We start from the raw sequence: 15,426 nt of genomic DNA, 5'->3' as shown, positions 1-15,426 counted from the left end.
AGTAAATAAAGACGGTAAACTCTTTACAAGGTTCCAAGCAACAATCTTTCAGAAGAAAGAATAAAAAAATAAATTTGAATTTAATATATTACATTTCAAACTTAAGTCTTTGAAGCTTGCATGCAACTATGCCGAAATTTAGCACACTTACCCCAATTCGAAATCTCCCTTTTCGGAAAATATTCAAAAATGGTATTAACCCTCTAACGGGTAAGACCGCCTCCAGGCGGTCATTCTATAAATCGCATTTACTGCGATAATATTACTTATTTGAAGTTGAAATATCTACAGTGTCCTCAGTTATAGTTTTAGTAACTTATTTTCTAAAGCTGAACTCATTTTGACCTTTTGTTTGCTTACAATTTTCAGTTTTGTGTGACAGGTCAAAGAAAAAACAACAAAATGTCACTCGCGACATTTTGCTTTTTCAAGAGCAAAAAAGATTGTTTTAAAGTAATCAAACCGTAGTAAGAATCTTCTTTCCTGAAAGATATGTTCTTCTAGTTTGTATATTTCAATTGATAAGTGTGAAAAAACTAGAAGTAAGAGTTTTAGAAGAAGAAAATGAAGACCGCCTGTGAGCGGTCTTATCCGCTCAAGGAAAAATTTTCAAAAATTACCGATTTTTTTATTTAATTTTTTTTGGTTCTCGTTGTTCTAGTAAAATATATTATTATTTTGCAATATATTAATCATGTAAAACAATTGAGATTACACGAAGACTGTCCAGAATGAGTAAAATGGTCGATTTCTGCGAATTAAGCGAAATTGATAAAGAAGCAGACTTCAACAGTGATGATGAATTCCCTAATTCGTCCTTTAATGCCCCAAATCGTGAAATAAAACCAGAAGATGAGCAATGTATTTCAAAGGACCTTCAAATTATACAAGAAGATGACGTTTTCATAGCTGATCTGTGACCTATTCGGTAAAAATCAGTCTCATTGAAACACCTTGAGCTTCATTAACGCCTAATTATAAAAATTATAATCGTTTTTTCCTAAAAATTATCATTTCTTAGATAATCATACAACATTCATCCATAAAAAACGTTTAAAATTCATATATTTTACTATTTGTTCACTATTTTTCAATTAAAATATTTCAGTCTTTTTATGCCTTAAACCGATATAAACGCCTCCAGGCGGTCTTGACCTTTTCTCACCTGACGCCCATACGGAAAGAGATAATGAAGAATGGATGGTATTTTTGAGTTCAGTGGACCATTAATTACCCTAGACAAAATTATTTAATTACTTTTTTTGGATATTAAAGAAAACACCGTTAGAGGGTTAAATATGGCCTCCTGCCCCGTCAAATAATTTCGTCAGATATCTTTAAGATTTCTGCAGAAAATATCTACACCTCTGCAGAAAATCTGCCGAGAAATTGTAGATATTCCTACGAATTTTATTTGGGCTTGGGACAAAATTCGTCAGAAATTTTTGCAGATTTTCTGACGAATCCTGGTGCATACTCTGACGAATTTCTGTAGATATTTTGCCGATTTTCTGTAGATTTTTCGACATTCCAGACTTTCCAGACAGCTGTGTCTGAAAAGATGGAATATTTTTCATTGAATTTTGTTTGCAAAATTCAATAGAGTGTTTTTTAGTGATATCACAGTGTTTATATAAAATAAAGAATTCTGCGACGCCGTGTTAAAAGTAGAGAATAGTGAAGTAAAAACTTTAAGCAGAGCGTCGACCTAAATTTCGTGTTTTTGTATCATTCGATTGGCGATTTTTAAGAAATTAGTATTTTTGTTCGCATCTTTTTAGTTATCTAAAATGTTTAATCGATAATGCTTGTTAAGCAGAGCATACCATTTTCTTTGTAACTTCTACAGTGTCTTGATAAATCAACTTTATTTTTGTTGAGACAATGGAGACTATGCAGATTTCCTATGCAGAAATTCTGCCGAGAATCTGCAGATTTTCTCTGAATGTACTAGAATATACCGTTACAATTCAAAAAACCTCCGAGTAAAATCGGCAGGTAGAGCAATGATTTGACGGGGCATTAAGCAGTGAGGATGCAATGCAAAATTGTTTTTCCTTCCTCATAGCTGACCACCCAGCAAAATTTCATTCTGCAATTCCGCAATTTTTCTTCTTCTTCCTTTTTTAACGGTCATCATTCAAAAACCGCACTAGCGATCGTAACGGCAAATAACCAAAGCTATTAAAATTTGTCTCAAGTAAGCGAAATCTCACACCTGTTACCTAATGGCTGCTTCAGAGACGGTTATTTTAAATTTATACATTTTATTGGAAAATATGACGAAAATATACTGAATGAAATGAAAAGAATATTTTTTTCATAAATAATAAATAATTTTAAAGGCCTCAGCTGACAATCACATCGCAATTTTTATTTTGTTTTCAAGAAAATTCTTGTACAATTTATCAAAAAAATGCAGAATTTTCGGTCGGGAGTATGTTTAATACTGCTATTTAATCCTTCTCTATAGACAGCATACCCTCGCAGTATTTATATATAAAATATATCATGAAAACCGTGATTATAAATTCTACCAAGTTGATAAATAATTTCAGAGAAAATATTCCAAGTCCATTTTGACAGAACGACATCTTGAGGAAAGTGCCGAAAATTCATAAAATTTTCTGTAGAAATTCTGCAGAAAATTCTGCAGAATTTTCGTACAACAATCGGATCCACCTTTAGAACAAAATTCTGCAGAAATTCTGCAGAATTTTCGGCAGTTACCTTTTCAAATCTTACGAATTTCTGCAGAATTTGCCGGGTGGGCACTGGCCACCTCACAAAGGGAGCTCATTTGGTTTTTGAAAGCCAAAGACGATAGGGAAAAGTACTTTCCCTTCGAACGTTTATGCCTTCGAATAATGTGATTTTTTTTTTTTATTTTACTTAAGAGACTTGCACTTGTTTTTATTAAATGTTAGTTGGCTTATCGTCAATTGTTGATAATTCCGTGATAATTTAGTGTAAATCTCCTGCGAAAAACAAAAGAAATTCACATTATTCGAAGGCATGACCATTCGAAGAGCGAAGGGAGAGCACTTTCCCCTATACCACATCCTAAAAATTAAGATTTTGCTCAAAATGACCAAGAACAACAGTTAATTTGCTCAAATTCAAATTTAAACTTCAACTTCAATCTCCCTGGCGCTGTCCTCACCAAGGAGATTTTTGCGTGTTCGTGGCTTCAAACCTTTCAATTGTTCAATTAGTGAAAAGTGCTAGGAACCTTACAATGTCAGCTACTCCAGTAAATTTTCTCAATTTTCCCTTATTTCTTGCTAAATTTACCATTAATTCAATGTATTGTGCTTTTTCTCTGTTCAGGTGCATAAATTCCAAGTGGAAATGACTTGTGAAGGGTGTTCAGGGGCTGTAAAGCGTGTTTTAGGAAAGCTCGGTCAGTGTGAAAGGCATTCACCTCTCATTCCTATTATTTAATTTATCTTGCATTTTTATTGACAGATCAAATAGAAGATGTGAACATCGATCTCCCAAGTAAAACTGTTCTAGTCACGTCGACTTTACCCTCAGAACAACTTCTGGAGACCATCAAAAAGACGGGAAAGTCAACCACCTACATTGGATTGAATAACTAATTACTTTCACTACCAACTGCTATATGTTTTTTGTTTCTTTTAAAAATATTTTTATATTGAATATTGAATGTATATCGTAAGAGATAAAAGTTATGCCAAAATCTTCACTGCAATCACTAGATTTTTAAATAAAACTAATTTTTTACACTCCCGGAAAGTGAAAACCTATAAAATGTTTTCTTTTTAGAAAATTGTGAAAAAAATACATTTAAACAGTTTCCCAAATGCTTTTGTATGTGTTTGTTTTAGCACTTCAAATGTTTACATAGGGGAGATATGGATAAGTGAATATTTTAGTTGGAAAATGCGTGATCTTGCTTATTATAAATTCAAATTCATCTCTCTATGCATTCAGTGTCGCCTAAACTGTGAATCGTGGTAGAAATCACTCGTGCAAGTGTCATAACTTTGAAATTTGGAAATTTAAAAACAAAATGTCTTTCCTGGAAAAGCGGAATAGTGTATTAAACACACGAAATTTCATTCTTCGTGGGATTTGTGCCATTTATTTGATAGCCTTTCTATCATTTTATCACCAAAGTGAAGGTAATCTAATATTTTCCCTAAAACGGTAATTATATCGCAAAATTCTTGTGGTTCAAAAGACCGGGTGTGTTCCGGATGACGAAATCAATATTTTTAAACCTGAGCATAATGCAAACAAAACTTCGAGGAAAAAAATCATTGATCCAGCATCAATATAATAAAAAAGTCTCAAAATAATCGTAAAAATCATGCAGATGGGTCGCATATTTGTGTGAAATATGAAAACAAAATTTTCCTCAGTTTGACACGTGAAACCATTCAATTGTGCGCATTTGACGAGATTTTGGATGGAAGAAATGGGCCCGAATTCAAATATTTTGAATGACTTTGTCAGTTAATTGCCCATTCTTCTACGCTAGTCTCAAAAATCTAAAAATAGAATAGAAAATAATAATAAGAATTCAGAAAACAATGCGTGAAACTCGATCTTGACGCCATGGATGGATTTCAACCATGAAATACTTCCAGGGAGAACAGCATTAGCATTATCTCAAAGAAATTATTGCGTTTCCAATAAGCTTCTGAAATTGTTTTGGAAATTCAAAAGAAATTTATTACGAGTCATGTAGATTTTTCACCACTTCAACACCGGTCGGTGGCAAGGTACGTAGACCTTATCAATTCACACAACAAATCATAACATTGCTCTATCAGGTACGACGCATCGAGAGGGGAAGTGATTTAATGACGTCAATATCAATCGAGAATTTACATGACCATGTCACATATAAGATTAAATACATATTAAGATTAATACTTTCCTAACTGCAAGAATACCAAAAAAAGATAGCAAGTGTTTTATCTTGCCTCTCTCTCGTGTTTCGCTCGAAAACTGACCGAATCACAGTTGGCACGCATGGAAAGTTGCTCGAATTGTCTGTAATACGATTCAGAAAGCAATTAATACGAACAGTAATATCTTACTCATCGTATTACTCCACTAGAGTGTACTCTTTCTAACACACGTGATATTCCATTTGAAATTTGCATACTATACACCTCTCTCCGGCTTTTCTTAATATTAATATTAATCTTATATGTGACACCACGGACAGTGTATCAATTGTTCCATTTGTCGTCAGTTGACTTGCTAAGCTATTTTTTCTGTTCGTGAATAAAATGTGCAAAATGGTGGAAATTTTGTGCAGGAATGGCTACTATCAGGATATTAAACGATAAAGGTGAGTTGTAAAGAGTGGAAAAAACCAAAACCATCAAGTGATCAATGTTTTTTTGTTCAGAAAATCCACAGAAAAGTGGCTAAAGGAGTGTTTGTGTTGCGACTGTGCTTCTCCACAATCAACAGCCAATCCAGCAAGTCCAGGATCATGAGGAAGCTGGTGGTATTCCTCCAAGACCACTCCAACAGGACGGTTCAAAAGTGGAAGCTGCGATAAAGCAAATTCTGTGAGAAATAAGCATAAGAAAATCTCCTATTCGCCAATAATTTTTTCCGGAAAGAAGACTTCCACAGTCTAATAAATTTCGTATGAAATGGACAGATTCGAAGATCCATTGGACTTCGAGGAAGGAGTAGGAAGGTATGATCTTAAATAAATCAATTTTCTGTAAATCATAGTGAATAAATTTGCGAAAAAAATTAAGTTAAAAATTTTCTTCTTTTCTAATATATTCTTTCTGTCTTTGCAGATTTCCTCAAACTACTTTAAAGTACTTCGATTAAAACCCACCAAATACTGCAAAAATCAGCACCGAATATTTTCAAAATTTCAACACTTTGCATTAAAATTTATTTAGTATTTTCCTGTATGATTGCTAAGGAAAAATTAAAAAGAATCGATCATGCTCATCACCAAGATCATCAAGATAATCCTAAGAAATAAACGGAAATAAATCACCAAGGAAATAATTTTAGAAAGATGAAAGATCCCAATAAATTAATTCACATAGTATATATAAAGATAAAAGTAATTTGACTTATGAAATTAATTTTCAAAAAGGAGCAATTTTTGCAGTCTGATTTGAAAAACTGTTTCTAATATTTTCTAGTTTTAGGCTACACTAACTTATATTTGTATTCAATAATTTTTCTTAAATATTGTGCATGAAATAGCTCAAGCATAAAATGGTTTATATTGTGTTGAAAACGCGCACAGCTGTTAAACATAAAACGATTAAGATTAAGAAAACTGTTGAAAATTTAGATTCAATTTTGTTTGAGCTATGCAGGACTTATGCACAATTTTATCCATTTTATTCTTGAGCTGTGCTTGGCTGTACCGGGTTTGACAAGCACCATCTGTTTTAAGAAGTCCAACCGCTGTGCATGTTTTCAGCACAATCTTAACCATTTCATGCTTAAGCTGTGCATGTTTTCAGCACAATCTTAACCATTTCATGCTTAAGCTGTGCATGTTTTCAGCACAATCTTAACCATTTCATGCTTAAGCTGTGCATGCTTTCAGCACAATCTTAACAATTTCATGCTTAAGCTGTGCATGTTTTCAAAATAATCTTAATCAAAATACTATTCTTCAAAATTTTGATTTTTACTGTTGATCAACATTGAGTACTACATTCCTTGAAAAGGAGAGCTTCCACTTTTGCATTTAACTTTTATTAAAAATAATTAAAATTTCACTGCATTTTCAAAATTAAACCTGTTAAACTCAAAATTAAAAGTTAATTTTTTCAAGGAATATAGAAGTCAATGATACTGATAAACAGTACAGTAGAGTCTCTCAAATCTGAATCTCTCAAATTCGAACACCGTTTGGATTCAAAATGTCAATTGTGAGATTATGTTAGAAAGTTCGTATTCTTGGTGAATGAAAATCATTTTTATGTGCTTCTTCCTGAATGTTTACATGTATTATGGTCGTGTAAAATGAAAAGGACGTATGTTACCACTAAAGGTGTCTACACATTGGGAGCAATTTTCGTCAAAAATTGCGTTTTTGACAGAAATTTGATATTTCCCCGTGCAACGCTGCAGGGAATTTCCTTCAAAAAAGAAATTTTTCACAAAAATTGCTCCCAGTGTGTAGAGGCCATAAGACTTGCGAGAAAGTACGGGAATTTGATTCAAAGTACAATTTAATCTCACACAAATTTCGTTAGTTTTGAAAAAAATCGTTCGAATTTGGGAGGTGAGAAATGTCAAAAATACCCCCCGAGCGTTCGAATTTAGGAGACTCTACTATACAAACCCCCGCTAGAACAATTTTTACCGTGGTAAGGGCGCCTTCGCGTACAACCGCACCCCCCACATAAGTGTCTAGATACGCCACTGGTCGCAACACAAACACTCCTTTAGCCACTTTTCTGTGGATTTCCTGAACAAAAAAAAAACATTGATCACTTGATGGTTTTGGTCTTTTCCACTCTTTACAACTCACCTTTATCGTTTAATATCCTGATAGTAGCTATTCCTGCACAAAATTTCCACCATTTTGCACATTTTTTCACAAACAGAAAAAATAGCTTAGCAAGTCAACTGACGACAAATGGAACAATTGATACACTGTAAATTCTCGATTGATATTGACGTCATAAAATCACTTCCCCTCCCGATGCGTCGTACCTGATATAGAGCAATGTTATGATTTGTTGTGTGAATTGATAAGGTTTACGTACCTTGCCATATCTCATCATTTATCCGGTAATGTTCCAATTTTTTCTCTAAAATCCTTGATTATCATTAATGCCTCGAAAAGGATAACGTGATAGGATTTACCACTTTAACTAGTATATTCTCCTTGAAAAACGAGCTAAGGTTAGAAAAGACCATAAAACTGCAAAAGCAAGATTTTTACAAAACAAAATTCGAAGGTCTTCATACTAAAAAATAAATATTTTTCTTGTAATACTAAAGTCTCATTCACATGATGAAAAGTGCATAAGAAAAAATACATAAAGCAAAATAGAGCAATCTGATTAGCTGAGGCTTACGTACTTTTGCATAGAAATTTTTCATAAAGATGATTTTATTTCTCAATTTAATTCCCAACTGTTCCCAATTTCAAATCAAATCCGCTTGCGACAAAAATCACCTGTCAAATTTTCGCAGTTAACAAACAGTAGTCGTAATTTCTTACTTGTTACAACTGGTGAGAGATCCTCCGCAAGGTTCTGCGGCTCAGGTGCAACTTCTCTCCGGATGCGATGCTGATGCCACACAAGCTTCCTTTAAAATCAATTCCGGACACTTCAATTCTTGAGTTCTCGTGAAAAAAAAACAGCACTTCTATTGTTGGAGTGGTTCTTCCATGTTTTGCTGATGGTCCTGTCCTGATTCCTCCGTGTTGCTGGATTAACTTTCGGGATAACAGTGTGCTCCACATGACACATCTCAAACCTGAGCCTTTCTGTACAATGCACACACATTCCACCAAGATATCACACACAAGGGCAATGCTTGGAATCTTTGGAATACTCTCTGCCCAAATATTCTGTATTTTTCTCTCCTCCGTGAATTTTTACTCGAGAAAACAAACAAATTTGCTTCACGCGCACCGCACAATTGATGTGACAGCTGATTATTGTCGCGAGCGCATTTGATTTGAAATTGGGAACAGTTGGGAATTAAATTGAGAATTAGAAAGTCAAATGTTTTACTTTGCCTGCATTGATTCCCGGTTGCAATACGGACTTACAATTTGGGGCTCTGCTTACCATTCCAATTTGAGGCCGGTTAGAATGGCGCAAAGAAGTGCCCTTAGGGCTTTTATGCGCAAAAAGAAATGCGAGTCTTTGTATAAGTCATTTATAGATCTCCGTCTCTTGCCTCTATCGTATTGCTTTAAATACAGAACCTTGAGAGTATTTTTTATGCGGAGTGGCTTTTACAATGCCCATAGAGGTAGAGCACTGCGGGGCGTAACGCCTGTGTATGTGCCATTTCCGCGGAAGGAACTCTTTAGGAGAAGCTTCTTATACGTAGCGCCCACATTATATAATGCCCTGTCCATGGATCTGAAGGAGGCCTTCATTTCTTGTGAGACTTTTTCAAGCCGTCTTTACAAATTGTAAAATCTGTAAAGGGTCAGGCGGTTGCGGAGGATTTCGGGGTCTGCTTTGGCGGGGGTGTTTTTCATGGGCTTTCGTCAGGGCCCCCGGTGGCGAGGGCCTCCGTATCGTGCCCTCCTGACTGTGTTGGGTTGTTCTCGTTTTATGATAGTCCTGTGCAAGCCTTGTGTGCCTTACCGTGGTTTCATTTTGGATTTTTCCGGACTGTTACTTGCAGGCATTGCTTCCTACCTTTACGTTTGGCTCTTTGTTTATGGTCCCCTCACGCGTTGATTTTCTTGACACTTCCTCTTGCTTTCTTCTTGGAGGTATGCTCCACACATTTAACGTACTCGATTTGTTTTATATTACGATCTTTTTACTCTTTCCTTATATGTTTCCCTTACAATTAATTTTCCTACCGCCTTTCCTAATTCTATCCTTCCAAAACAGCCGCAGCTAAAACGTACTCCTCTTAGGAGTTCTTGCTGCGACTTACCTTTTCTCATCTGCAAAGCATTTCACTGATTCATATTTGTACTGTATGATATGTGGAGCTCAGAAGCAAAATGACACATATCCTATGGTTAAAGCATAGAATATGTGTCATTTTGCCTCTGAGCTCCACATATATGATTATTGTTTTTTTTCTTAAATTCATTAAATTGTACAAATTATGTAACGGCCTATACGACTAATGATTCGGGATTTTCTGCCGTCTTGCCCGATGAAGTCGGTTGTGAAGTCGGCGGCAGCCGCAGATGATAAAAGAGAAATAAATTATTATTATTATTATTAAAAAAAATGTCTCAAACAACTTTTCATCATGTGAATCCAGCTTAAGATTAAAATTTTAACAATTAAGTGTTAATTCCGCACAATTATTTAAAAATAAATCATACTAGAGTCATTCAGAATGCAAAAATGCCATAAAACATTTTTTGTCAGGTTTTTGGGTATTCTCGCATAGTGGCGGACGGCGTGAAATTATTTCCACGCCACCTTGAATCAGCCGCCCTCCTACAAGAAAGTCTAAGGGCCTCGACAGACCTGAGGATTAGCCGAGAGACGGTTTGGCGTAATTATATTCGAAATAATGATTAAACTTCATTTCCATCATTTTCCACTAAGTCGTATGTCGGCTTAAGTCGTAAGTGTGTCTAGGACATAATTATAGGCAACCGAGCCACAAGAAACCGGGAAATCCGGCCAAGTTCCATTGGACCAATAGCCGCAGTATATAAGAATTTCATATTCGACCACTATATAGGGTTTGCTAACAAACTTGCTTTCTTCCAGGTCTCTTTGGTGATAATGGCATCCTTCCGGCTAGGATTCATGTCAGCAATACTGCAAAATTGACGGCAATGCAGAAGCGTCCATCGATGTTGCACTTTGCTTATTACTTGGGCATCGATACGGCTTCAATGGTGGACTTTCTGGCTCTTGCTGGGATTCTCATTTCCTTCGTTGGTTTCATTTCTCAGTCTTTCTGCCTTTTGTCTACTTTTGGTGCCCTCTGGGCTCTCTATTATTCCCTCACTCAAGTCACTCAGGCCTTCACCAATCAGGCCGACTTGCTGCTCCTCGAGGCAGGGGCTTTATGCCTTCTGCTAGCTCCAACGAGTAACACTCGCAAGGAGACTCCAACTGATCGCATTGGATTGCTGATGATCCGTTGGCTTCTGTTTCGCTTCATGTTTGTGTCCGGCGGAGTGAAGTTAGCCACTTCCTGTCCCTACTGGTGGAGTCTACAGGGATTAGAGCATCACTTCGAGACTCTTCCTCTGCCTACGCCACTTTCCTGGTACGCTTTCCACTTGCCGTCGCACTACAATCAACTTGGCATGGTGTTTACCAATCTTAGTGAACTCCTGATCCCCTGGCTCTTCCTGTCGCCTCTGCTCTCGATGCGTACTGTTGCTTTCTATTGGCAAATGTACTTGCAGTTCCACATCATCATCACTGGCAACTATGGCTTCCTCAATTTCCTCGTTGTTGTTTTACTATTTGCACTCCTGGATGATACGCATTTCCTCAAGCGCCAAGAGTCCTCCACAAAGCATAAGCTGTCATTGGTGTTTAAAGCCATCATGTTCTGTGCCATTGCCTACGCTGGATACTACCTCTATGGCATTGGATTCAAGAATGGACAGTTCACGTTCAAACTGAGTAAGAACAAAGTTCTATTTTTGGTTTAACTTTGCGTTTTCCGTTAGCATAAGCTTCATCCAGGTCCACTGCAACGTCTTCTTTTCCTTTGTGCAGGGTTCAAGAAGGCTGATTACGAACACTTCTTCTCGAATGCTCTGAAAATCTCACCCCTGTTGCCGTTGATTGGAGTTATTGTGACCTTCATGAATGAGATGATGAGCCATCCGTCAATCAGACGAGCTAATTCTCTCCTTGGGAAGTTCATAACAATCCTCACGACATCCTTCTTCCTCGTGTGCTGCATCGGGCTCATTGGTATGTCAACAGTGCCCCATCGCAATGCCCATCGCGAATCCAACATCACACAGACAGAGATTGGCCACATGTACAACAAATTCCGCCATCTGAATCTAGTCAATGAGTATGGGCAGCATCTGCGGGAAATGCGTCCGATTCGTCGGGAAATCATCCTTGAGTATTCGGACAATATCGAAGGTCCATGGCATGAGTATGAGTTTCAGTATAAACCCGCCAATGCCAACTACTCCCTTCCAATGGCTGGTCCCTATCTGCCTCGACTGGACTTTGAGCTGTACGATGCGGCTGGGAAGACGTACGATCGTGTCCCATGGATCCATTCACTGGCCTTCAGGCTACTCAACAACGAGGTGAGTGTATTGAATCTCCTGAGCAGCAGGAATCACCTAAGGCAACCGCCAAAGTTTGTTCGGGGAGTTCTCTATGAATTCCAATATACTTCCTGGGCGGAGCGCAACAATATGGCCTACTGGATACGGCAACGTGTCCAAGAGTACTTTCCACCCTACTCCCTCGATCATGCACCCCTGCAGGCCCATCTAAAGGCCCTCAAAATCCCGCTCAAATACAAAATTCCTCCTGTGACAAATACCTTCCTGAAAAACATCCTGATCTTCATTCGCCAGCAGGCATCCCTAATCGAGGGCAGCTTCTTTGTGTTCACTTTCCTGGCTCTTGGCTTTCTGGCCATTGCCACAACTCGACGCAATTAAATTTTATTCTTTTTTTCTTTTTCTTGCACGCGTTTTTTTTAAACCTTCCAAACACTATTTTTTATGTTGTGAAAAAACAATTTTGGCGCATTTTATTTTCTTATAAAACATATTTAAAAAAAAACCATCAGAGAAAGTAAAAAAAAATGTACAATACTCAAATAATTGGCAATATAAATGTGATTTTCTTGCACAAAAAGGATTTTTTAAAACAAATAATTTTGGAATGGTTTTTTGTCAGTTTCTTTTCATTATGGCCAGGAACAAAATAAAAAGGCATTTTTTATTATGTTAAACACTACGTAGGAGCTTTTGACAAAGATGTGCCTTTGGCATGAAAAGCGTAAATTTATAAAAATACTTAAAGGTTGTCAAGAAGTATTTTGGGAAGTGAGAGAAATTTGCAGTGCCTAGTTAAAGACGAGAATTATTTCTTATACAATTCGCAAAAATTAAGCCTGTATTTTAATATTAAATAACAAAAAATAAAAAATAAGGTCTTCCTGGGTCCCACTGGATCCTTTGCATACCTTTGCATACCTACCGATGATCTCGAAATTCAAAATAGCAACGAATTTTATTAGTTTTTCAAAACTTAATGGATCACTTGTCCATGTTTCCCAATCGTATAAGTGATAATTTTCCAATAAATCTTGATTGATAAGAAATTAGAGAAGTTAAACTAAAGACCTAAGGGTTATCCCGGAATTAGATCACTTTGTTTTATGATCTCCAAGGGCGACTAGGGCGCAGCGAGAAAACCGTAGGCAGAAGCTGTTGATGCATCCCATACACAATATTCAATAAATTAAAAAAAATGCGTAAAACTAAAAATAATTCAAAAACACTAAGTTGTTCAAACTATAAGCTCATTATGTAAAGAAGGGTATTTTCACAGGCGAAAAGCGCCTTTATTCACTTGAAAGTACCTTTATTGTATCTTATAAGCTTTTTAAAAAGTCTAAAATCATTTAATTTAAATCATAAATGGATTTACGGTGATTTTTTTTAATGAAATGTTGCACAAAATTTAATTTAAAAACCTTCAAATTGATTTTTGGGAGAGGATTTTGGTGAAACTTTGATCAAGTTTTTGAAAAGAAAGCTGCAATATTGTCGTAGAAGACCACAAAGAATCTCTCAAGCTTTCCACATCTGTCCTAAAATAATTAAAATCGGTGCAGTATTGACTTTTTTTGGTGAATTTTTGAAAGAAACTTTAATTCCCTTCATTAAGGACTCGAAAAGCCCGCCTCAACGATCACGGATGACCTTCTTTCACTTCCCCTTGAAATCCGGCAAGTCTTCAGCTGACTGAGCCCTCTTCTGCTCTCTTCTGAGATCGGTCTTCAAAAGTCCCCGGTATATCTCAATCGGGCGCACTTCCGGGGTACAGGGCGGGTTGAACGTCTTTCACAGATAATGCTCATTGTTCTTGCTGAACAATTCCAGGAGAGGAATTCAGTAACAGTATGACAATTTCATACGAGAAATTTAATTTTTTTATATAGTAAATTCGGAAGAATCAATCGTTAATATGACTCATAAAAGTTACTTAAAGCTTCATAGAGCACTTTGCAATGGCCATTCTATGCTTACTGGGCTTTTTTGTTGTACTGTTTCTGAATTTTACCCCGAATATTTTGTCATGCTGTTACAGAATTCCCCTTGGTGGCTTTGGCATACAGAGAGTTCCGCTTTGAATGAATTTCTCGGGACTGAAAAAAACACGCGAATTCTTTAGTATCACAGAAATATTTCATAGCCGCAGGATATATCTCTGGAATACATTACATACATTACGAAAACGCCGTGATGTATGCAAACATGTTCGGCGCCATTTTTCAGTCTATTTTCATTGCCAACTCTCCAGTAGGGGAGACTGGGGCAAAAAGTCACAAAACGAAAATTTTAAAATTCAATATCTTTCAAGATAAATAAGATAGTGGGTTAAATTTTTTTCCATAGATAGCCTCCATATGTCGTCTTCAATGTCGTAAGTTTGTTAGAATTTGAACAAGGAATTTAGAAAATAAAAAAATATTGAAATTTTTAGCCACTTACTTTAAATTTGATGCACTGGTGAATATATCCCAAATTATCTGGATAATCTTTGAATACAAATCCGCTGTCTATTTTAGAATTTTACAAAGATTCTTTTCTCCAGAAATCCTTTTATAAAAAACGACCACTTGGGGTAAAAAGTAACAAAAATCGAAACAATTTCTGATGTTCCACGGTGAAAAGAAACGTCAATGCTATATGTCGCCGCTTGTTTTTTGCATTGATCAAACGATTTGCAGTCTTTTGTGTTTTTTGTAAAATATCTTAAAATGCGCTTTTCTCGTTCAGATAGAGAAAATGTTGTTTTACAAAGGTGTAGAAGAATAAATTTCCTATGAAAATATGTAATCTAGGTATTTTACTTAAATTTACGGAATTCCGTAATAAAGCAAATCAAAATGTGATAGTATCTTATGCCTGATACTATTTGCCCCAGCATTTTTGAGAATGATCACAAAATTAGCTTTTAGAAAACAGCTCGATAAATATATTTCCTTACAAAATAGAAGAAAATGACTTTCACAGAGTTGTAGAGCGGTATATTTCCTATAAAACTGTAGAAATTTTGGAGGTGCTCGGGTAGCTTGTAAAAAATAAAATATCCGTTTTGTGACTTTTTGCCCAAGTCTCCCCCTGTCAGAATTTGAAAAATTTTGGTGGTTTGGAAAGCTTTCGTTAAATGCTACAACTCTTCCGAACATCCTATTTTCATCCGATTTAATCGCATGTCTGATTTAATTGAAAAATCGATTTTCGGAAATTCGATGTCGAATATTTCGAAATCTGAGCTTATCTGGAGAGGAATTCTGTAACGATCGGACAATGCCATATAACAAATTGGGTTCGAATCTTAGAAGAACTTTTTCGAAAATGCGATTCTTTAGCCGTGACATTGTAATTTCATCTCACGTGGCATTGTCAAAAGTCACATATTTGAGATTTTTGGCAATTCAAATGACAATAAATTTTGTTAAACAAATCAACCAAGGACGTACTGTGTTTTCATAAAATCATCAAGTAAAAGGATTTCATTAAAAAGTCAATGAATTGCCTTTTCGAAC

General features: G+C 36.1%; 2 protein-coding genes across 2 annotated transcripts; both read left to right on the top strand.

The window, feature by feature from the left end:
• Positions 1 to 3,182: 3,182 nt before the first annotated feature.
• On the top strand, positions 3,183 to 3,663 carry LOC129803476 (copper transport protein ATOX1). Its single transcript, XM_055850062.1, has 3 exons — positions 3,183 to 3,253; positions 3,331 to 3,403; positions 3,469 to 3,663. The coding sequence occupies exons 1-3, from the start codon at positions 3,239 to 3,241 to the stop codon at positions 3,600 to 3,602; spliced, it is 222 nt and encodes a 73-aa protein (XP_055706037.1). The 5' UTR covers positions 3,183 to 3,238; the 3' UTR covers positions 3,603 to 3,663.
• Positions 3,664 to 3,834: 171 nt separating this feature from the next.
• LOC129803473 (lipase maturation factor 1-like) lies at positions 3,835 to 12,500 on the top strand. The gene is made up of 3 exons (XM_055850057.1): positions 3,835 to 4,148; positions 10,416 to 11,288; positions 11,385 to 12,500. The coding sequence occupies exons 1-3, from the start codon at positions 4,037 to 4,039 to the stop codon at positions 12,299 to 12,301; spliced, it is 1,902 nt and encodes a 633-aa protein (XP_055706032.1). The 5' UTR covers positions 3,835 to 4,036; the 3' UTR covers positions 12,302 to 12,500.
• Positions 12,501 to 15,426: the final 2,926 nt, after the last annotated feature.

Source organism: Phlebotomus papatasi, chromosome 2, assembly GCF_024763615.1.
Source record: "Phlebotomus papatasi isolate M1 chromosome 2, Ppap_2.1, whole genome shotgun sequence".
NCBI lineage: Eukaryota > Metazoa > Arthropoda > Insecta > Diptera > Psychodidae > Phlebotomus > Phlebotomus papatasi.
Note: the sequence above shows the minus strand (reverse complement) of the source record. Positions and strands in the feature narration are given on the sequence as shown.